Source organism: Lepidochelys kempii, chromosome 8 (genome assembly GCF_965140285.1).
Source record: "Lepidochelys kempii isolate rLepKem1 chromosome 8, rLepKem1.hap1, whole genome shotgun sequence".
Lineage (NCBI taxonomy): Eukaryota > Metazoa > Chordata > Testudines > Cheloniidae > Lepidochelys > Lepidochelys kempii.
This window is the reverse complement of record NC_136387.1, coordinates 101,935,610-101,959,703: the sequence shown is the minus strand read 5'-3', so window position 1 is coordinate 101,959,703 and position 24,094 is coordinate 101,935,610. Positions and strand designations below refer to the sequence as shown.

The following is a 24,094-nucleotide window of genomic DNA, read 5'->3' as shown; positions in this document are numbered from 1 at the left end:
TTTATTTTAAATCCATGTAGAGGTTGTAAAAGGTTACACTGCACTTTCACCTTTTACTGGGCTCAAGGCAGGGGTAACTGTAAAATTCTATGGCCTATGTTACACATGTAACCACTTCCTGGGGCATCCCTGCCCCACCGGTGGTGGAGTCCTTTGTTCCATGCTCCTCAGGATGTCTCTGACCTCCACCCCCACCCAATGGGCCCTGGGTTCCCAGCAATTAGTGATTCCACCTAGTGGCCAGGTATACAAAGGACTAACAACCCCTTGTCTGCTAGGACATTCATTAACTAGTACATTGAATCAAAGTCCACATAAAAACAAACTGTTTAATCCCTGGATAGGAACAAGGTAAGCTAAAACAAGGGGACGAGAACAGGGAAAGGACTCAGGGATGTAAATAAATAAGGACCTAACCCATCTTGCAATAACTCCTGAAAACCAACAACAAAAATCAGTGTGAACCTTATACCAGAGGTTATAGGCAATAAAAAGGGCTGGTTCAAATGTCTAAGGTTCCTTTTGAAAATGTAGCAAACACTGGCTCACGCCCCAGCCCAGAAACCTAGGAAAACTACATACCCCCGAGGTGCCCCTGACAGGCAATACTTCTCCTCCCAAGCACCGAGTCCACTGTACAAAACAACAAACTGTGAGTAAAGTTTTCTTTGTCACGGGTTGGCAGAATTCAGGCAGGTCTATGTCCAGCCCCAAAGGAAAGCGCTGCCTGATCTGCTCCAGGAGCTACACCACTTTGCCCAGCTGAACTGATTATTCCTCTCATTCTTGGGTAGCTGGGACCCTCATTGGAGTATCTCAGTTGACCTACCTCAATAACACCTCTGTGTATGCCACTGTCTGCAAAACCATCTCTTCTTCGTGAAAGCTACCTCTCCACCACCTCTTCAGATACAGATCAGTGACATAGCACCTGGACACAGGTCTTGCCACCACAGATGGCATTGCCCCCATAAGATAGCAGCCCCTTCTCCTTCTCTCATATTGTCGGGGCTCCAGTACCCAACCTTGCCGGACTGCAGTGATGGTTAGGGTGACCCATAATTGCAGGCACAGTTGGTTCAGTTCTCCTGCTCTTTTGTTACTCACAGAGATAACAGTGTTTTATTACCCCTAAATTTACAAATTAACTGAATTTTGACCACAGTTCCCCAAACTGCCACATATGGGAAATGTAAACGAAGCCTGGCCCATCCTGTCATTTCCCTTGGCTGACCAAGAAATGCCAGCAGACAGCTCCCTCCCCGGTGAAGCTTCTGTTATTTGGAGCTCTCAGCAGCTCTGGAGCACCGTGATGGGATACACTCACCAGAGCGGCACCTCCTGCTGGCCGTCTCGGGGATTAGCTCTCTCAGCCCTCTTCTGGCAATGCCTCTCCCACCGCCTTCTCTGCCTGCCGATATGCCTGATTCCAGGAACCAGAAAAAGAAAAGGGTGCCCTGGCAAAGAGCCGAGTGGGTGTGGGCACGGCTCAGCAGAATCACAGCTCGGAGGTGAAGGTCATCAGTGAGCATGTGCGGTAAGGGGTGACAGAGGGGTGAGTCAGTTAAGCCTCTAGCTGGTTTTCAAGGGCAGAGCTGTCAATCAGAATGCTGAGCTAACGGTCAATTCTGAGCTGTCAGTCAGAATTCTGAGCTAACGGTCAATTCTGAGCTGTCAGTCAGAATTGTTTCAGAGCTGTCAATCAGAATGCTGAGCTAATGGTCAATTCTGGGCTGCCAATCAGAATTGTTTCAGAGCTGTCAATCAGAATTCTGAGCTAACGGTCAATTCTGAGCTGTCAGTCAGAATTGTTTCACAGCTGTCAATCACAATTCTGAGGTAACCGAGCATGTGCGAGCGAGGAAACTGTCGCTAGGAATAGGGAGCTATATAAAGGAAGAGCTGGATGGGATCTCAGGCAGGATCGAGTCCCGGCGGCCAGTGCAGTGGGGTCTCTGTGGGTTTTCCACTTCCACAGTTGCTGCATCTTCTGGGGACTCGGCCTCTCTTGTGGATCGGGGGGCTCTGGGTCGTCTTCAGACCCTGTGACCAAGAGAGTAAAAATGGCTGGCAATCCCCCCCGAGCCCTGTTGGTCACCAAGCATTGTCAAGCAGGTTTGTCTTCCTGCCACAGATCCGGGTGTCTTCCTCCAGGACAGCCAAACCAGGCAGGCTCAGAGACAGTCCCAGTTTATATCTCTGTGCTACTTTCTGTAGGAGCAGCATCTATAATGCTCCCAAAATGGCAGAGGCTACATACAGGAGGGGAGACTTAGGGTGACCAGACAGTAAGTGTAAAAAATCAGGACAAGGGATAGGGGGCTTTAGGTGCCTATATAAGAAAAAGCCCCCCAAATCAGGACTGTCCCTATAAAATTGGGACATCTGATCACCCTAGGCAGACTAGATGATCTAATGGTCCCTGCTGACTTTAGAATCTCCTAATCTACCCTGTCTGTCAGCAGATTTTTCAGAGCTGAACTCACCAGGGCTGCTAATGGTTCTATCATTTTCTAAATCTGCTCCACTTGTGAATCAGCGTAGCTGCAGCGGAGGATCTAGTTCACAGGTTTTACTATAGAGACAAAGTGAGTGAGGTAATCTCTTTTATTGGACCAACTTCTGTTGGTGAGAGAAAGAGAGGGAAGCTTTCGAGCTTACACAGAGCTCTCCTTCAGGTGTGGGAAACACAGAGTGTCACAGCTAAATACAAGGTAGAACAGATGGTTTAGCATAAGGAGTTACCACTATTTCAAGGGAGCATTCAAGGTGATGTGGCCCTTTAACATCTCTCCCGTTATAGGGGCAAAAAAGATGGGGCGGCGGGGGCTTAATGGGTTATAGATTGTTATAATAAGCCATAAATCCAGTGTCTCTATTCAGTCCATACTTCTCTAACTTTGCTAAACACTAAAAATCCTGCTCCCAACACAGCTACAACTCTGCATGCAGGATTTACGCTGCCATGAAGAGCTGTGTGAGGTGCATTTTCTGATCTGTTTATGTTCTGAGGCAGAGAAAAATGATTACTCCTACCTCAGCTACATAGCTACCCAGAGCTTTATCAGTTATACAATTATCCAGCCTCTTTTGCATGAATTAGAGTCAGAGACAAGCTTCCCACAAAATGCTCATTGCCTTCTAGAGGCTATTATTTCAGCAAACTTCACCCCTGGTTGTTCCGATTTGGGCGGTGCTTATAATCCATTTGAAAAGCACCTGAGAGTCTAATCTTTGCAGTCAGATGTGATAAGAGTGTGTCTGACTCTGTGCATACAGTCAGTACAGAGTGTAACAGAAGCTGACAGGGTTCGGGCTTTATTATACAGTGCCTGCCAATGAGGGCAGCAGCATGAAATCTGTACTGGAGACAGTAATGAACCCTTCTGGGGTTTGGCTGCATGGAGCTGTCGCCCAGATTTTTCACCTGACGGCCGTGGTGTGCCTCGTCTGTGTAGTTCTGAAAGCAATCCAGCTGTATTGGAGGAAGCAGAAACTGCTCAAAATCTTTAAAAGTTTCCCAGGACCTCCCACCCACTGGCTGTATGGCCACCTTAAAATGGTAAAGTAACAACTGGGACTGTAGTGTGTGTGTGTGTCCCCACCTTAAAATGGTAAAGTAGCAACTGGGACTGTAGTGTATGTGTCCACCTTAAAATGGTAAAGTAGCAACTGGGACTGTAGTGTATGTGTCCACCTTAAAATGGTAAAGTAGCAACTGGGACTGTAGTGTATGTGTCCACCTTAAAATGGTAAAGTAACAACTGGGACTGTAGTGTGTGTGTCCACCTTAAAATGGTAAAGTAGCAACTGGGACTGTAGTGAGTGTGTGTGTGCAAACGCGCACATGTGTCTTCCTTGTTTCCATAAGCAAGAAGTTTCTTTACTTTCCTCTACCCTCCCACGAATAGGAGTTGATTGCATTATGGTCATGTTTGCTAAGGAGAGGTCACAGGCTCTCTGTGGTTAAGGCAGAGGGTTGTTTTCTCCTATTAAACCTTCCAGAAAAGGCCAGTTCAGATTCTGCATGCATGCTCTGCAGCCTATAGAGAGATTTTTCACTCTCTTTTGAGTTACCAGCACACGGCTCAGAACAAAGAGAGGTGTCTGGCAATGTTTTGAAAATTCTCCCAAGCCACTTGTCCTGGGCCACTTCAGATGAGGTTGATCTGAAAGACCTCAGTGAGTTCTGGGTCCTGTAAGGTAGGAAAAAGGCGCATCTATGAAGTTTTTCATGGGTGCATTCGGAACATCAGCATATCCCATCAAGCTCTTTGGGAAACAGACAGGAAGGCAAAACAATGACTGGAGATATGACACCTCCCAGCAGTGCTTAATTTGTAACGAAAGAGCTGCCAGGGCTCAAGCAATTTTTTTAACGTTCATAACCGATGCAGCAGGCCCAGAGGTGCCAGGACTATGAACTGCTAAGCCTAGAGTTGCTGGGGCTTAGCCCTGGCACAAATTAAGCACTGCCATCCAGTACACACTTCTGGGTGGCTGAGAGACAATGTCTGAGCTGGGGGTGTCTTGAGGAAGTTAAGGCTTCCATCACAGGATGGCAAGCCTTTAGGTAGGATAGACATGCACATAGTTGGTGTTGGTCCTGCTTTGAGCAGGGGGTGGGACTAGATGACCTCCTGAGGTCCCTCCCAACCCTGATATTCTATGATTCTATAGACTATTGTTTTAAAATCCTGTCTGAGTTATGCTATGCTTCATTCCTGCTGTTAACATTAAACTATACTTTGGTTTAAGCAGGCTGTCTGGTCACTAGCTCTCAAAGGGAAGAACTTGCGGTTGCCAAAACCAATGGGGTCTGCATGGCTGATCCACAGGGTGCTGTAACCTAGAATCCTATTTAAGAGTGGGAGGACTGTTGGAATTCAGAGTTCTCCTTTTGGGAGCGAGGAGACCGGTTGAAGGAGGGATTCCTTAAGCAACGCTTAACTGTGTGGGCTGGTTCTTATGGTTCCCCCTGGCCTTGTCCTTATTCATCCACCTCTACCGGCCTTTCTAATGCACAGGGGGGACCTCTGCACTTGGAGTGACTTGCAAAGCTTGTACAATGGCATCTTTACAAAAATACATACATGCAGTCCTGCCAAGGCCCGCTAGCTATTGTCTCATCTGACTAATCCAGTCCCCTGACTGTAGCACGGCTCTTTCCCATTCTGAGTGTGCTGCTAAAGATCTGTCTTGAACTACATCTCCCTTTAACTAACAATGCAGCTTCAACAAGAGGAAAACCTAGACAACCCCCACGCAAGTTGTCAGTCACAACTAGGTCTGTGCTTAAATCCCAGGTGCTGGTGTAAATGGGCATCGCTTCAGTGCCTTCAATAGGGCTTTTCCCATGTCCTTCAGCTGAGGATCTGCCCTGAATGCTCATTTGAGCTAGATTCTAGATGTGCTACATGGGAGAACTCAGGCGGAAAGCTCAAAGGTCCAGGACAGACTCGGCCAGGTGTTCTGTGGGGATGGGATGAGGAAACACAATGGGAGGGGGAGGTAAGGTCCAGATGGAGATCTGAAGGCAGAACAGGGAGAAAGGGGATGGGTTGAAAGAGGAATTACTTAAATAAGAACTCTCTGGGCTAATTCTTATGGTTCCCCCTGGCCTTAGCCATATTCATCCACCTTGATCTGCCTTTCTAATGAACAGAGGACCTCTGCACTTTGAGTGACGTTAAAAGCCTAGTCAGTAGCATTATTAAAATGTAGATGTGTATGTGTTCTTGGCCTATTAACTATTGTCTTATCTAACTAATCAACTCCCTGGACTGTTCCCCATTCAGATAGTGCTGCTAAATATCTGTCATGAACTACACCTACCTTTAATTTACAACACAGCTTCAACAAGAGGATGAACTAGACAACACAGCGTCCTGGGCAGAACAATACCCACAATGTCACCACATGTGGTTTGGCGGTTTCCTAGCATTCTTGTGCATCAACCACCCTGAATATGCTAAGGCGGTATACAGCAGAGGAGGTAAAGACACTACGTCTTGTGATGTCCTGTCCCTCTAAATGTTTGAGCAGTCCCCTCTTCCCAGCGCTATGCCTCACTTTCTTGTTAGTTTCAGTTATTCAGCCAGAACAATAAAGCAAGCGCAGCACAAAGCTGTTGTTTTTGTGGATACAGACTAACACGGCTACCCCCGAAACACAGCAAAAAGCAATGTTTCTAGCATCTCCCTGTGTGTCTCTCTCTTTCTCTGCTGGATCCAAAAATATAACACATCTTATATCTGAGTGATCGTGATATCATTCCACACTGCAAATGCCACTGAATACTGTTATCTGTAAAGCAGAAGTCTCAGAAATGGATATTTACTTAAGGGTGAAGTGAAAAGCATCTATTCAAAGAAAATTCCATTGTTTTAAGACGGAAACTGGTATATAATGAAATCAGAGTATTTTGTGAGCATTTTGATCAACTGTTTTCAATACTCACACAGAAAATGATCACTCTCCATCTGAAGAGCAATTAATAAGTGCTGAAGTCCAAACAATGAGTGTAATTTACACCAGCTAAGCAGGTTCTGGTTCCTAATATACAGGACCTGCAAATATTTATGCCTGAAAATTTGTGGGTGGCAGAAGGTAGACTTATTTAGACCAGTCTGAAAATGCAGCCCTTAATGTCCATTTCAATCTGTATTGCCCACACTCCAGAAAGGTTGGCTCATTGGAAAATACCTGGAAAATGACAGCTTGTGTTCACTAGAGCTGTAGCCTCTTCCTCAGTGGGCCAAGCCTATTCTGCCTTTTTCTGATGTGGCTATAACCCCCCTATAACACCACATATTACTCTGTTACATGCTTACAAAGTCTGTCAGACATTTATTAACCCTTTAGAATCTATGAATGGAACCTTAATATAAAATGTAACAGTTTTCCTGTATGGAGATTGACCTTCCCAATACACATTTTGCTACTAACGAGAGCATGATTAAAGCTTAGAAGTAATTCTAATAATTGTTTGACTAACGTAGGATCAGATTTTGATGCCTTATTCACCGTGAGTAGCGCCTTATTCACCTTCTATATCATTTTAACCTAATATTATATTTATCTTCTCTATTGAATTCTACAGACCCTAAGCCTCTTGTGACATACAGTTTCCTGGTTCCCTGGATTGGTTTGTACTGTCATATTTCATTCTCATTTACTTCATGTAACAATATTGCTGGTGATATTCGTGAGGGAAGCAGCACCACATAGATACAGAGCGATAGCATTTAATTGCTAACTCACAAAAAAGACAGTGACAGTAACTGGAAAGGTGTGAATGAAATGCAGGAAAGTGGGGAAATCAGAGTTCAGATTGAGAAATGAGGCGTAAGCTCCATCCCTTTACTCATGTCATCATTGTAACTAGCTATTTCAGAGGTTTAATTCCAAGCACATTAGATACAATATTTTTCACATGATATTATGTGGTAAAACGTGACAAACGTAAACAAGTATCAGATCAGCTTTGAGCCTTAACCTTGAATTTCCTTGTCTGGATTGAAATTAGACCTGGTTACACTTTTTTGTACATAAAGTTTTCTCCTCAAAAAATATGGCTTTGTTGAAACTGAAATTTGTGTGGAAAAATATCGATTCTGACACAAATGTTCAGCTTTCAGCAGGAAATTTCTCAGTGAAAAATGTTCTGTTCTATCTTAAAATACCATTTTGTTTTGGTTGTTTGAGTTGAAACAAAACAACATTTTAAGTTTAAAAAAATTGAAAGCTTACATTTAATTTCAGAAAAGTTGATTCAAAATGAATTTTGGTTTGGTTCCCATAGGAAAACTGAAAATTGTTGATTAAAAATTTTCAAACAAAGATTTTTCATTTGAAATTTCTCACAGGGGAAAAATATGGTTTTCCAAAAAGCTCTAAGTGAAATCAAGGATGTTTAATGATGTCACTCAGCAAAAGAAGTACTTTTTCACATAACACAGTATCAACCTGTGGAACTCATTGCCAGGATAAGTTGTGAAGGCTAAAAATCTAACTGGGTTCAAAAAAGAAATAGATAAGTTCATGGAGGATAGGTCCATCAATGGCTAATAGCAAAGATGTTCAGGGATGCAACCCCATGCTCTGGGTGTCCCTCACTTCTGACTTTCAGAAGGTGGAAGTAGACAACTTTATCATTGGATAATTGCTCTGTTCTGTTCATAGCCTCTGAAACACCTGGCATTGACCACTGTTGGAAGATAGGATACTGGGCTAGATCAGTGGCTCTCAACCTTTCCAGACTACTTACCTCTTTCAGGAGTCTGATTTGTTCTGCATACCCCCAAGTTTCACCTGACTTAAAAACTACTTGCTTACAAAATCAGACATAAAAATACAAATGTCACAGCACTTACTGAAAAATTGCTGACTTTCTCATTTTTACCATATAATTATAAAATACATCAATTGGAATATAAATATTGTCCTTACATTTCAGTGTATAGTGTATAAAGCAGTATAAACAAGTCATTGTATGACATTTTAGTTTGTACTAATTCCATTCATGCTTTTTATGTAGCCTGTTGTAAAACTTGGCAAATATCTAGATGAGTTGATGTGCCCCCGGAAGACCTCTGCATGCCCCGGTTGAGAACCACTGGGCTAGATGGACCAGTGGTCTGACCCAGTATGGATGTTCTTATGTTCTAAAGAAAAATTCTCATCCTTCTCATGAATACACCGGATAGAACTGAAGAGATATTCATTCATATTATGGCTGGATTGTAATCATGCCACCTGAAATGATCAATTGCTTAGTAGGAAGTGATCTAACCAGCTCTTATGCACTGTGCTCCTCCACAGGGCAAGGATTGTTGATCTTAAATGGGCCAAAGTGGTTCCAGCATCGGAGGCTGCTGACGCCAGGGTTTCACTATGATATTTTGAAACCTTACGTGACCATGATGGCAGATTCTGTCCGAGTGATGTTGGTAGGTACTGTCATGATTTCCTAGTGCTCCTTCCTGATTTAAGAACCTTTACCTAGTAGATGAGAAGGATGTAAAAATATTTAGAATGTTCTCCCTGGTGCATGCTGGGTCGGCTCCCAAAGCTGCAGCACTGTAGGACAGTGAGCAGAAGAGAGCCCATGCTAACCCACTGCACATCTCCACACAGTGACCTGTGATGACTTGGCAGACATTGAGCTCTGTTAAAGGTGCTCCTGCCATCTCCCAGCCTCCCGTGCAGCCCAGGGTTTAATCTCAAGACTGTCAGTGAAACTGCCTCGACCATTAAAGATCACAGCCACCTGCCCACAGGCCCAAGGTCCCCTGATGTAGGAGGTGGCCCAGACCCAACTGAATGGCTGTAACCAGGATTCTGTACTCCTAGGAAAATTTCTCCCTTCTCGTTACTCTCTTCCAATAGGATAAATGGGAACAGCTGATCACACAGGATAAGTCAGTGGAGCTCTTTGAACATGTCAGCTTGATGACTCTCGACAGCATCATGAAATCTGCCTTCAGTTACCAGAGCAACTGCCAGATGGACAGGTCAGTACCGGGTGATGTCAAATCCTGATGAAATTTTCTTGTTGACCTTAAGTGACTTTAAATTCAGTGCAGTGCAATTGTGTCCGAACTGGGAACTACACAGATGTGATAGAAGTAGTGGATGCATTAGCCTATTGATCTTCATGTCTCTAACACAGGGGAATATTGGGATCAGGGGTGCTGGGACCGATTCAGCACCTCTTACAGCCTGCCTCAGGATCGAGAAGTGCTGGTGTCTTTTAAATGCAGAAGCTACTAGACTATTGATGCCACCAGCTGATCTTTATGAGAATTAGGCGTTGTTTGGTGGAGGTGGTAACAAAAGTGAGACAGTTGTTGTTTAACTGAGACAAGGGGCATTCTTTCAAGGCAAACCAAGAAAGCTGTTTCACGTACAGTCAATCATATTATACAGCTATTTAGATCTAAGAGTAGGTAAAATCATAATGAGTCTGATCTGGAGGTGGTGGAACTAGGGTGCTGGAGGTGCTCCTGCACCCGCTGGCTTGAAGTGGTTTCCATTATATACAGGATTTACAGTTTGGTTCAAGGGCTCTCAACACCCCCACTATACAAACTGTTCCAGCACCCTTGGTCTGATTTTGCTTTGTTGAAGTTAGTGGGGGGTTGCTATGGAATTCAATGGGATCAAGATCAGCCCTAAGTTTTCACGTGACTAGTGACTTTTGGTTCCGCAATCTCACAACCCAAAAGCCTGAACTGGGAAGGCACCGAGCGCCCGCCACTCCTATTCCAATAAAGGAGAGCTGAGGGCACTTGGCACCTCATAGAACTGGGCACATAGTTATCAGATGTTTAGACTGCGGGTGCAAGGCCAGGCAAAAGTATTGCAAGCTCAAGACATTCAACTAGAAACACTCAAGTTATCCCCTGGGAACACTGCTTTGCCTTGTGCAGGCTGGTCTGAATGCTTTGGAAGGAAAAGTCCATTCTCTGAGGCAGTCTACTACATTACCGCCTGTTCACATTGCTGTCATGCTAGCTGAGCCTGGTCTTGCGCTAACCACACACTTACCATTAAAATCACCAATTTTGAAATCTTTGCAATCTCTCCCCCAGCACGCTCAAACTCACTGCCCAGTCTTTATCCATCTCTCCCTTGACTCTCTCTGTGTAGTGACAATTCATATATCCAGACGGTCATGGACCTCAGCTTGATGGTGCATCTGAGATTGCAGTCGCCCCCGTATCACAACCATCTCGTTTACTGGCTCAGTTCTCAAGGGCGTCAATTCCACAAGGCCTGCAGATTAGCACATCACCATACAGGTATTTCCCAGTATCCTCTTCTCACCTCTCATTAAGGATTTGTGCCAGGCTCCAAGATAAACCCTAGTCTATGCTACAGACTTATGTTGGTATAAGTACGTCACTCAGGGATGTGGAAAATCCACACCCCTGAGCAAGGTAGTTATACTGACCTAACTTGTGGTGTAGACAGCCCTAAGTCAACTTCTCCCATTGATATAGCTACCATCTTTCAGGGAGGTGGAGTACCTACACCAACAGGAGATGCTCTCATCAGTGTAGGGAGTTCAGGCAGCTCTGCTGTGGCCCAGATTCTTTACATCCCTCAGAAGCCACGCAGAGTGACCATCTCATTTCAGAAATAATGAGAATCAAAGAATTCTGGCTCCTTGGTATTTTGGGATCCATTGGGGTTCTGGGGAATCACAGTGCACACATTGCTCCAAATGGGATATAATTATTTTAATGTTTTCTTGATGCAGATAAAGTGATCAGAGAAAGAAAGGAGTCCCTTAAAGATGAGCGAGAGCTTGAAAAGATCCAGAGGAGGCGCCACCTGGACTTTCTGGACATCCTTCTGAGTGCTAAAGTGAGTGTTGCAAGACCTGATCGGAGCCAAGTATGCGAGCATTTCGAGTAGCAGCACTGAGAGAGGCCTGGGCATTGTGGACAGCAGCTTCCAAACAATATGTTTCCTTCAGGGAAAAGGTTACAATTGATTAGCCGGCTTCATCAATGTTCAGAAGCATAGTTTTGATGCAAGGGATGGATTCTGCCCTGACTCTGTGGCTGCAGAGCGTGGCAATATACAGAGTCCTGTGTGCATAGTTCAAGCCACAGAAACACTGGAGCCTTGTTCATGTGCAGTCTGGGTTATAAACCACACCTAGTTCCATTAACATAAAGTGGAGTCACTGGCAAGACATAAGCAGACTCCTGTAGATCAAAAGAGTGATCGTTTTATAGAAAAGATCATTTTAACGCAGCGATGATTGGATGGCAGTGTAATTACGCAGGACTGTGCATACCATTTAAGCATAGCTTTGTGTTAGTCTGGGGAAGCTCCAGGAGTAGAGAGAAATTTCCGCCCGCTGCTGCACTGTTCATGGGGTACTAGTAAGTCCACTGCTACATCCCTTCTAAGGGATGCAAGGAATCTCCGGTGTTTCCCTTGGTGCATCATGCCCTTTCCATGGGCTAGTGAAGGGGGAGGGGACAGGTATGTCCCAGCTTCCTCCTTACTACTCACCATCCTCCCAGAGGTTTCTTGTCCTCCAGAATGAGCAAGCAGGAAGCAGTATCTGCATTCGAGGAACAGCAAGGACTGCAGTTTTACCTGTCTGCATCACAGGAGTTCATGCAGGGTTCCTTACATTTCTCCCCAACCTAACGGGAAGATCTGACCCACTGGGATTAATGCTCCAGGGTTTCCTTTCTAACGTGTTTGTCACTTAAGCTCTGAGCAGCAGGAAACCTCATGTCTGTTTCCTGGGAAAGCCCATGAAACCCTGATAGAAGCCATGTGTTCTTAGGATGAAAATGGAGCTGGATTATCTGATGAAGACCTACGTGCCGAGGTGGACACGTTTATGTTTGAGGGTCACGATACCACGGCCAGTGGGATCTCCTGGCTCTTGTACTGCATGGCCCTGCACCCAGAGCACCAGCAGAGATGCAGGAAAGAGATCAAAGAGATTCTGGGAGACAGAAATACTGTTCAATGGTGAGAACTTATTTTCCTTTTAATCTACCTCCCAAATAACTTTGAAACCCCTATCAGGTGATCAGTTTATTAACCCCAGTTGTCTCTCCCCTTACCCCTCAGTTCCCAACTGGGAAAGCTAGTTCTCCTGGACTGCAGGCAACCTTTTGTTCTGGGGTGAACCCACTAGAATGGAGGACCATCAAGTTTCATGATTCTTGATTTCTCCCAACACCTCCTGGGTGGCCCAGCCCAAGACGGAGGCCACAGTACAAATCAGAGGGCACGTGGCAGTTTATAGTCAAAATGGCATTCACAAAACAGAATGGCGTTTGCAGCTTGACGTGAGACATTTGTCCCATCTCTGCATAGAATATTGGTGAGACTGATTCTGGAATACTGCATCCAGTTCCGGTGTCCACATTTTAAAAAGGTCATTGAAAAGTCGGAAAGAGTGCTAAAAAGAGACACTGAAATGCTTCAAAGGCTGGTGAAAATGCCTTACAATGAGAGACTTAAAGAGCTCAATCTGTTTAGCTTATCAGAAAGAGGACTGAAAGGTCACTTGATTACAGTGTCTTTCATGGGGAGAAAATGCCAGGTCCTAAAGAGCTCTTTAATCTAGTGAGGAAAGACATAACAAAAGGCAGTGGCTAGAAGCTGAAGCCAGACATACTGCAATTAGAAAATGGACACATTTTTTAAAGTGAGGGTGATTGACCATTGGAACAAAGAATGAGAGGAAGTGGTGGAGTCTCTATCTCTTGATGTCTTCATGTCAAGGTTGGATGTGTTTTTGAAGATATGCTGCAGTCAAATATAAGCTATTGGGAACAACTGGGCTCAGTTCAGAGGGATCTGGGTGAAATTTAATGGTCTGTGATATATAGGAGGTCAGACTCGATGATCTAATGGTCCCTTCTTGCCTTAAGACCTAAGAACTCTATATATTATAGATGGAGAGGTAGAGAAGGTTGCCTAAGTGTGTCCATTGTAACCACCCTTCCCCTTTCAGCTCCTTTTAAAGTAAGGGAGCCAGGCAGAGTACAGCTCCCCCTTCTCTTATAAAACCAGAGGGAGAACTCTCCCTCCTCTACTTGGCTTGCATAAACACTGCCTCCCCACAGCTCTCCCTCCTCCTTGGATGTCACAGTGAGAACTCCCATCTGCTTGTAATCTACTAGACTTACTGGTTATAACATTCACCTTTCAGTTTTCTATTTTCCAGGTCACAGCTCTGCCTGCAGGTAAATCTCTGTAGAAAATATGAACAATATCTTTTTGGCCATTGTCAGTTGTCCCCAGTCTCTGCTTCTGGTTCCTTTCAGGGATGACTTTGGGAAGATGATTTACACCACCATGTGCATCAAAGAGACTCTTCGTCTTTACCCTCCGGTACCTGGTGTAGCACGAGAACTCAGTGCACCTGTAACATTTGTTGATGGACGTACCTTACCAAAAGGTCTGCTTAGTCTATCTCCTCTTTAAATGCTAATTAAGCTGCTGTATGCCTGTACATCGATGGCAGTGATGTTCATGTCTCTCACTTGTATATTGCCTCTCATTCCAAAAGCATTCTATATACTTATATAAACTGAAAGGAGGAAAGGGAATTGTTCAGGGAGACATGGGGACTATTATTAGGAGTAATAGTGTGATACTTGATTTAGGCTAAATATCAAGAACATCTGTTAACGCAAATTCAACTACCATCTCCGTGTGGATGATTCACAGATCTACCTCTCTACTCCAGACCTGTTTCCTTCTGTCCAAACAAAAAATCTCAGCCTGTCTCTGATTTCCCCTTGTGGATGTCTAGCCATCAGCTCAAGCTCAATATGGACAAAACAGAGCTCTTATTCTTCCCTCCAAACCCATCTTTGCTACCTCCTTTCTTGACCACCCTGTTACCCATCACTGAGGCCCGCAACTTGGGCATCATCTTTGACTCAGACTCGATGTGAGAATCTAGAGAGGTCCATGTCTAAGTCTCGCAGATTGTTTCTGTATAATGGCTCTAAAATCTGGAGTATCCTACCCAGCCACACAGCTAAAACTGTAGCCAATGCTCTCATTATCTTGCATGTCATGAACAAGACAATCTTGCCTCACTGATATGTATTCAGAATGCTGCTGCAAAGGTTATTTTCCTAACCTGTCACTCTGACCTTGTCATCCCTCTTTGCGTCCCTCCACTGGCTCCCTCTTCTCTATTGTATCAAACATAAGCTACTTGTCTTTACTTCATGAACTATCGCATTCCTCACCCCTACCTATCATCCCTTGTACAGTATCGAAAGGTCAACTCCCACCTCCAGCCCGCCCATGATATCAGCCTCCATCAACCACTTGTTAAATTTTACAACAAGCATCTTCAGGTTTTCTCCCATGATGCCCCTCACACTTGGGGCATCATTAAAATCACATCACATCATTAAAATTCTCCCTTTGCCATAAACCCTACAAAAAATTCACAACTGGCTGCTAATGTGCTGAGACCACTTCTGATGAACGTTACTTCTGTGAACTCCCCCAGCAGTCTGTCTGATTCCATCTGTTGTCTCTTGTCTTATACTTAGATTGTAAGTTCACTGGGGCAAGGCCTGTCTTTTTGTTCTGTGTTTGTACAGCACCTAGCACAGTGGGGTCCTGGGCCATGGTTGGGGCTCCTCAACACTACAGATATACAGATAAATACCAAGAGTAAATTCCTAGTGGTGTGGTGTCAAGGTTCCTTCCCCACTCTGAACTCTAGGTATAGATGTGGGGACCTGCATGAAAACCTCCTAAGCTTAGAATCATAGAATCATAGAATATCAGGGTTGGAAGGGACCCCAGAAGGTCATCTAGTCCAACCCCCTGCTCAAAGCAGGACCAATTCCCAGTTAAATCATCCCAGCCAGGGCTTTGTCAAGCCTGACCTTAAAAACCTCTAAGGAAGGAGATTCTACCACCTCCCTAGGTAACGCATTCCAGTGTTTCACCACCCTCTTAGTGAAAAAGTTTTTCCTAATATCCAATCTAAACCTCCCCCACTGCAACTTGAGACCATTACTCCTCGTTCTGTCATCTGCTACCATTGAGAACAGTCTAGAGCCATCCTCTTTGGAACCCCCTTTCAGGTAGTTGAAAGCAGCTATCAGATCCCCCCTCATTCTTCTCTTCTGCAGGCTAAACAAGCCCAGCTCCCTCAGCCTCTCCTCATAACTCATGTGTTCCAGTCCCCTAATCATTTTTGTTGCCCTTCGCTGGACTCTCTCCAATTTATCCACATCCTTCTTGAAGTGTGGGGCCCAAAACTGGACACAGTACTCCAGATGAGGCCTCACCAATGTCGAATAGAGGGGAACGATCACGTCCCTCGATCTGCTCGCTATGCCCCTACTTATACATCCCAAAATGCCATTGGCCTTCTTGGCAACAAGGGCACACTGCTGACTCATATCCAGCTTCTCGTCCACTGTCACCCCTAGGTCCTTTTCCGCAGAACTGCTGCCTAGCCATTCGGTCCCTAGTCTGTAGCTGTGCATTGGGTTCTTCCGTCCTAAGTGCAGGACCCTGCACTTATCCTTATTGAACCTCATCAGATTCCTTTTGGCCAAATCTTCCAATTGGTCTAGGTCCTTCTGTATCCTATCCCTCCCCTCCAGCGTATCTACCACTCCTCCCAGTTTAGTATCATCCGCAAATTTGCTGAGAGTGCAATCCACACCATCCTCCAGATCATTTATGAAGATATTGAATAAAATCGGCCCCAGGACCGACCCTTGGGGCACTCCACTTGATACCGGCTGCCAACTAGACATGGAGCCATTGATCACTACCCGTTGAGCCTGACAATTTAGCCAGCTTTCTACCCACCTTATAGTGCATTCATCCAGCCCATACTTCCTTAACTTGCTGACAAGAATACTATGGGAGACCGTGTCAAAAGCTTTGCTAAAGTCAAGAAACAATACATCCACTGCTTTCCCTTCATCCACAGAACCAGTAATCTCATCATAAAAGGCGATTAGATTAGTCAGGCATGACCTTCCCTTGGTGAATCCATGCTGGCTGTTCCTGATCACTTCCCTCTCATGCAAGTGCTTCAGGATTGATTCTTTGACCAGCTTACTTTTACCAGCTTAGGTTAAAACTTCCCCAAGGTACAAATTAATTTTACCCTTTGCCCTTGGATTTCCACTGCCACCACCAAACTTTATCTGGGTTTACTGGGAAACGTAGTTGGGACACGTCTTTCCCCCCAGAATCCTCCCAACCCTTGCATCCCACTTCCTGGGGAAGGTTTGGTAAAAATCCTCACCAATTTGCATAGGTGACCACAGACCCAAACCCTTGGATCTTAGAACAATGAAAAAGCATTCAGTTTTCTTACAAGAAGACTTTTAATAGAAGTAAAGGAATCACCTCTGTAAAATCAGGATGGTAGATACCTTACAGGGTAATTAGATTCAAAACATAGAGAATCCCTCTAGGCAAAACCTTAAGTTACAAAAAAGACACACAGACAGAAATAGTCATTCTATTCAGCACAGTTCTTTTTTCATCCATTTAAAGAAATCATAATCTAACACATACCTAGCTAGATTACTTACTAAAAGTTCTAAGACTCCATTCCTGTTCTGTCCCCGGCAAAAGCAGCATACAGACAGACACGGACCCTTTGTTTTTCTCCCTCCTCCCAGTTTTTGAAAGTATCTCGTCTCCTCATTGGTCATTTTGGTCAGGTGCCAGCGAGTTTACCTTTAGCTTCTTAACCCTTTACAGGTAAGAGGATTTTTCCTCTGGCCAGGAGAGATTTTAAAGGGGTTTACCCTTCCCTTTATATTTATGACATGTGGTCTATAAGTTGTTCCACAATCTTCAAAGGTAAAAGGTGGAGGCCCGACATTGGACTCATTTAGAAGCAGATAAGACAAAGACCAGGAGAACAAACCACAAGAAACAACCTTGCATTGATAAGGACATGGAGCACATCCACCTCTAACATCTTTTGGGACTTCCTCCCCCACTCAACATTTCCCCTTCTCCTGACACTTACCTGAAGTGACTTTTTTCACCTTCTGTAAAAATTCTTTGACATTTTTGGCCAATTTTTGTTTTATTAGTCAGTAAAGGATGAGGTGGTCCCCTGATGAAACTCTGTTACTCAGTAAACACATGGGTGGCAAATGAAAACAAAAGGATTTCAAAAGGAGATTTGTTACTAGTCTAGTTTTACAGTGTAGATGGACAGAACACCATAGTCTAGGACACATTTTTCCCGTCTTATGTTGATTTATTTCTCTCATTCTTAACAGGCTCCCTGGTTTCACTGAATATTTATGGTCTTCACAGAAACCCCACAGTCTGGCATGATCCAGAGGTACTTCTTTTTTTACAGTACTTGAGACTGATAAGATATTTTTGGATATGAGATATCTATTCCTTGTGCATACTCACTTGTCAGATCAACGAGAAGTTCCTATGTGCACAGGAAGCAGCAAGCAGGCCTTTTTCTTGGGTAGATGACCATTTTTCACTAGAAGTATGTAGATAACATAGTATTCATGCTGTACGAGGACTCCAGTTAACTATAGATTGTAGAGGATATGTGAAGACCTTTGGATAATGGGAGATCCAGACAAAACTAAATTTTGTTTCTATGTGAATTTTTAATTAAAGGTGAAGAGAGAACCAGTTTCACCCATGCATTGGGCCAAACCCTAAAGCTGACATAATACATTTCATTGCCCTGATTCCTCCCATATTTGTTTGGGCCCACACCCACCGATCTTCATTTTGGGAAGTTTGTAGGTCTCTCAAGGATCTTCTGGATGGGGCCATTTCTCTGCTGTAAGCTGGGAGCCATATACTAATACAAGGTATTAGCTATGTAGAGAGATTGTGATGGAAATTGTGTCCCTTTTCCCCTCCCAAACCATTGGTACACATTGCCCTGTCATTAAGATAAGGCCATTTACTTGACTTTAGTGGGCTTGTGCAGGGGTAACTGAGAGTGGAATCCGGCCCATACTAGCTAAGCTCGGTTGCCACACTAAGCAATAGTTCCATAACTGCGTGTCTTTACTATTCTTTGCAGGTCTTCGACCCTTTGAGATTCTCACCAGAGAACTCAACTAGACGCCATTCCTATGCTTTTCTGCCTTTTGCAGCTGGACCCAGGTGGAGTATATTTAATTGTATACGTCGCTTTAGTTAAATAAAATCCTCTTCCCTGGACACTGATGAATCACTCCCTCTTTGGGATGACATTCCAGTTCTCATGGAGTCAGTGGGAGTTTTGCCATTGATTTCAAGGGGAATAGAATTTCACCTTTTGTCTTTGCCATGTGCCATGTCAGAGTGCCCTTGTCTTACACATGCTCTCCAAGTATTCAATAGTGTGTGCTTAAAATGAAAGTTGGGACTGAAGCAAAACTCCAAATCCAAACATCCCCAACCTCTGGAAACTCTTGGACCTGGATCCAAATGCTACAGTTCAGGCTTATGTCTGTTTAAATCCACAGCATGTCAGAACAATACTTCCATACCACCTTCAGTGTGGTTCCCTATACATGGTTTGACCTTGAACTCATCTGCAAGGCCCCTGCTTCTCTCTACTGTTATGTCCCTCTTAAAATCCCACTTTTGCTGTGCTACCTATAGGGAACCTTGTTGATTGTTATAGAAAATTGTTTTATTATTTTCCTGCCCTGGCCTCTGTCTGCTTGTTTGTCCCTATACTGTCAACTCTTTGGAGGAAGGGACTGTCCTTTGTTGTCTATCTTACCAAGTGTCTAGCACATTGTAGGCTCTATTGCACAATAATATTAGTGGACAGGGGCACTGGACTGTAAGTCTGGAGACTTGGGATCTATGCCCGGCTTACCCACGGATGTGCTGTGGGACCTTGGGCAAGCCAGTCTACTCTGGTCCCGGTCTATAAAATACACATATTGTGAGGATAAATTCCATTAAAGATTGCAAGTTGCTCAGATATTACTACTAAGGACAAAACAGGTAAGAAAATATTGCAATATAATGTTCCTACTTGATTCAGATTGATCTAGATTGCTTACTAATCTGGGTGCAAGCAAATTATATAATTTTAATATGGCTAAATGTAAATGTCTGCATCTGGGAACAGAGAATGTAGGCCATGCTTACAGAGTGGTGGACTCCATGCTGGGAAGCTGTGACTCTGAAAAAGATTTAGGGGCCGGGTGGATAATCAGCTGAACATAAGCTTCCAGTGTGATGCTCTGGCCTAAAAGGGGTGCATAAACTGGGGGATCTTGAGTAGGTGTAGAGAAATTATTTGACCTCTCTGTGTGGCACGGTTGCAACCACCACTGTAACACTGTGTCCAGTTCTGATGCCCACCATTCAAGAAGGATGTTTATAAATTGGAGAGAGTTCAGAGAAGAGCTACAAGATAGATTAAAGGATTAGAAAAACTGTCTTACAGTGATAGACTCAAGGAACTCAATGTATTTAGCTTAATAAAGAGAAAATTAAATGGTGATTTGATTACAGTTTTTAAATACCTACATGGGTAACAAATATTTAATAATGGGCTCTTTAATCTAGCAAAGAAAATTTCACATGCACCAATGGCTGAAAGTTGAAGCTAGACAAATCCAGACTGAAAATAGGTCGTACTTTTTTAATGGTGAGAGCAAGTGGCCATTGGAACAATTTACCAAGGATCGTGGTGGATTCTCCAGCACCAACAATTTTTCAGTCAAGATTAGATGTTTTTTTAAAAGTTCTGCTCTAGGAATTGTTTTGAGGAAGTTATATGACTTGTGTTAGATAAGAGGTCAGACTAGATGATTGCAATGGTCCCTTCTGGCCTTAGAATGTATGAAACAAAAGGGTTAGTGCTACTGTGTCATCCTGTCCGAATGGAGAAAATCCCAGCAAGAGAAAACCCACCCTGCTTGCTCTCAAATCAACATCCCGTTTCTAAGGACAGCACTACCGTTTCCCACATTTCAGTAGTACCCAAGACAGTATCAGCTCATACTCCGTTCTTGAAATGCATCAGCATAAGGGATACTGTTAGAAATACCAGCAGTATTTCCAACCCCAAAGATTCAGAAATCATGAATCAGACTCATACCACTACGAGATGGGCTCAAAAATCATGAGGGTTTTTTTTTTCAGATTATAGTGTGGTTTTTGGTCTGTCTTTTGATGTGTGAACCCCACTGTTTGTATGACAATTAGTGAGGCCAACACTCCCAGGTTTATTTAGGAGATATTGGCTTCTGCTGCAGTTGTTCCTACTTAGACATCTACCCATCCCCCTGCCAAGCAATCAATTCTTCCCCCCACTCCACTGCCTTCTTAAATCTTGCCTCCACATCAATTCTGTCCGTTCCCAGCCTCCCTTCTGCTCCTCCTGCAGCTTCCTCAACCTCCTCTCCCAGGCCTGGAAGGACTACAGCAAGGTCCCCTTTCCCTTGTCAGGGCTGGGAGTTGCAGGCAGGGAGAGAGGATGGGAGGAGCCATCCCTGTTGTTCGCAGGCAGGAAACGAGGGATCAGCCCTGAGCTGCCGGGCTTTTTCTGCTCATCCAGTGAAAACAATGTCAGCTACTAAGAAGAGAGCTCTGCCTTCTTCCTGAAGCTGATCTGATTGGCTGCTCTTCCCCAAGAAGTGGGGCAGTGGGGAGAGCAGCCAATCAGAGGCTTCTCCCCACCCCCCAGGGGGAGCTGAAATTCACTAGAGGGCTTAAGATTCTGGCATTACCGGACTCTAGTCCAAGCCAAAGTCGTGTGACTTGTGAAGAACTACCAACCCTGTAGCTATTCTTCACTATGGAGAAAGGAGGTGGCAGCTTTCCTGCTGTATTCACAGCAGAACTGTACGTGTAATTGTCACCTGTGTCTAGAATCCTCTTCCCTGACTAATGCCCACAACGAAAGAACAAACCTTTTGTTTAATTACAAATCAGCCAAGAGAAACACCGTTAGGTGCTGCGAATTGCGCTCTCCAGTTCCACCACAGGGACCAAATTCTCAGCCAGTATAGATGGCATAGTTTCATCAACTTCACTATATCTATGCTGATTCCCATCAGCCCTCTGCCTGTGTTTGTTTCTGATAAACTACCCAGTAGAGCTGGTGAGGAATTTTCCATTAGAATAATTTCCTGACGATAGAGGCAATTTCTTCAAAATTGAAATTTTCCTTTGGAACGTCTAAACAAATGCTCCCCAGTCTCTTCACACGGCCTGCTTGGCTTACAGGAGCTTTCATTTAGATTTTCCTCAAAATTTTCCAACAAAAATTGGAAAATTTCTTGAGGAAAATTTCATTGTTGCGAAGACTGCATTTTCGGTTGGAAAATCATTCCAGTGGAAAAATCCCAACCAGCTTCACTGCTTAGTTTATCCAAAACAAATACAGGTAGAGAGCTGATGCTTAGCCAGTCTAAATCCACATAGGAAAGTTGATGGCTCTTTGCCACTTTAAACTGGCTTAGCACCTGGTCTTTATACTGTGACCGGAGAGAGCAAAGTGCAGCATTTAGTATTTTTCTTGCCTGACATAAGTAATAAAACAGGCATGTTCTTGGGCTGCAGGCATGAGCTGGGGAAGATGTTTAACACCAGATGACAATTATGTTTACAGCTCTGCTGCCATCTCTTTTCTACTTGGTGAAGAAAGGGCAGCCGCTAGTCGCTTCTCTGCTCCACAGTCTACTCAGGGAACTGGGGGTTGGAGGCTGGTCGGCTCCCCAGGCTGTCACATCCCCAGGCTTATTTGAGACGAAAAAAATTACCAAAAGGTGACATTTTCTTGTGGGAAGGAATTTCCATTTTCCAGCCATTTCTACTAACCCATCAAGTGGGCTCAGTTTGATGCTCAATAGAAGTGAATCTTCTGTGGCCGCCTCTTGTGCTCTGCTTACTACGTTAACTGGCTTTGGTCAGTTTGGTCAGAACTTTTAGCGATGAAATATTTGCCGCTTCTCTCTGCTCAGGAACTGCATCGGGCAGCAGTTCGCCATGAACGAGATGAAGGTGGCTCTTGCACTAACTCTGCTGCGCTTTGAGCTCTCCCCTGACCCAGCCAAGCCTCCCATCAAAATACCTCAGATCGTCCTGCGCTCCAAGAACGGGATTCACCTGCACCTGAAGAAACTTCAGTGACACTTAAATGACTGGGACATGTGTGTGATACATGACAGAGTTGAATCTACATTTGGTTGAATAACTAGAGCTGGGTGGGAACTGAAATTTCCCTTTCGCGGGAAATTCTGTGATTTCAAAAGGTTTTCGTTCAGAATTGCAATGGAAACAACAGAATTTCAAAATTTCCCACAAAATGAATTTTTAAAAAAAGGTCATTTCAATAAAATTTTAAAAATTGTTCTGCGATTATCAAAACTTTTTGTTCTGCTTTTGACTTTTAAATAAAACGCAAAATGAAAAGCCGTTCTGAAATAAACAAATCTAATCCTGTACCGGTGTAAAAAAACATTGATCGATTTTTTTTTTCAAAACAAATTCTGTCAAATGCAACAATTTCTGTCAAAATTTTCACAGTTGGTTCTAGTCAAAACAAAGGCTGTGTTTTATCTCTGCAGACGTAGCCCTGCTAACTCTCCTTTGTGATTAACTAAAAAAATATTTGGGGATGGGGAGGGCCGTGGAGATGCAGCTGGGTATTTTTATTGATCATAATAGTTTAGCAAGGGCTCAGCGTTGTATAGAAGAGAGCAAGGACAGCATCCCAGCTCTGAGAGACTTGCAGTGGGGCCAGACTCTGACACAAGGGGTGAAGGAGGGACAGGAGAGAATAAGGAGACTTCCTCTCCCTCTCTCCTTATTTTTGACAGATTTCCAGCCCTTGTGCAGGGACCACTTCCTCTGAGGGAGCGAGACTAGTAGGTAGGGAGTTGTACTGGTGTACTCCAGAAAGGGTATTGCAGTAAGTCCACCAAAGGACGAGAGTGCTCTGCAACTCCTGCTGGAGTAGTGTGCTTCCACACTACCCCCCAGGGGGATGCTATGCTTAATAGGAAGAAGCCCTACCTAGTGGTAATGATAATTATTGTTTATTTACATGAGTGCCTAGAAGCCCCAATCATGGAGGTGAGGGATGTGATTTTCACTGCTGGTGTTATACCAGTAAAGGCCTCTAATGTGGATGCATTGACACCTTTATTAAAGTGACTTATACCCGTATAGTTATTCCCTTCCCATACAAAAATAGCAACATGGGTATAGAGCACATTTATACCCATATAGCTGCATCCACACAAGGGAAGGGAGTTGTCCCACTTTAACTGTAGTGGCATAGTCAAAGTGGTACAAGTTTCGACTGTACACTGTAGAACAAAATTGTGTGTGGCAAAACAGGCATCCCAATGACCTAGCAAGCAATTTAATCAGTGTTTGTAAGGATTAAATTCAAGTGTAACCCCTTTTCTCAACTTGTTTGTAACTAAATTATCTTGAGATTTCACAGCTGTGTCAGTGATGCATAAATTAAATAGTGAGCATTAAAAAATATCTTCATGCCAACTTACTAGCACATTCGGCTTCCAAATATAAATGTATCGGGATTCATGCTCTCAGATCCCCTTCTCTCATCCTGTGGCGGATTGTG

The 24,094-nt window shown here is 44.1% G+C and overlaps 1 protein-coding gene across 2 annotated transcripts; it reads left to right on the top strand.

Moving 5' to 3' along the window:
* Nucleotides 1-584: 584 nt before the first annotated feature.
* Nucleotides 585-23,987, top strand: LOC140916316 (cytochrome P450 4B1). 2 transcript variants are annotated; one of them, XM_073357799.2, is made up of 12 exons: nt 585-652; nt 5,799-5,995; nt 7,103-7,147; nt 8,824-8,951; nt 9,391-9,515; nt 10,654-10,805; nt 11,267-11,373; nt 12,317-12,507; nt 13,815-13,948; nt 17,790-17,854; nt 18,572-18,654; nt 22,464-23,987. In XM_073357799.2, exons 2-12 carry the CDS (start codon nt 5,920-5,922, stop codon nt 22,630-22,632), a joined length of 1,275 nt encoding a protein of 424 aa, XP_073213900.2. In that variant the 5' UTR covers nt 585-652; nt 5,799-5,919; the 3' UTR covers nt 22,633-23,987. The 2 variants fall into 2 exon arrangements, with proteins under 2 accessions (XP_073213900.2, XP_073213899.2); XM_073357798.2 differs by lacking the exon at nt 585-652 and adding an exon at nt 3,235-3,562 and having other exon boundaries at nt 5,854-5,995.
* The last annotated feature ends 107 nt before the right edge of the window (nt 23,988-24,094 follow it).

Excerpts from the sequence above, each read along its gene's own strand:
- LOC140916316 (XM_073357798.2), top strand. The coding sequence starts at position 3,353 with ATGAAATCTGTACTGGAGACAGTAATGAACCCTTCTGGGGTTTGGCTG. Across the intron at positions 8,952-9,390 it reads ATTCTGTCCGAGTGATGTTG|GATAAATGGGAACAGCTGAT; the intron begins GTAGGTACTGTC and ends CTCTTCCAATAG. Across the intron at positions 18,655-22,463 it reads CCTTTTGCAGCTGGACCCAG|GAACTGCATCGGGCAGCAGT; the intron begins GTGGAGTATATT and ends CTCTCTGCTCAG.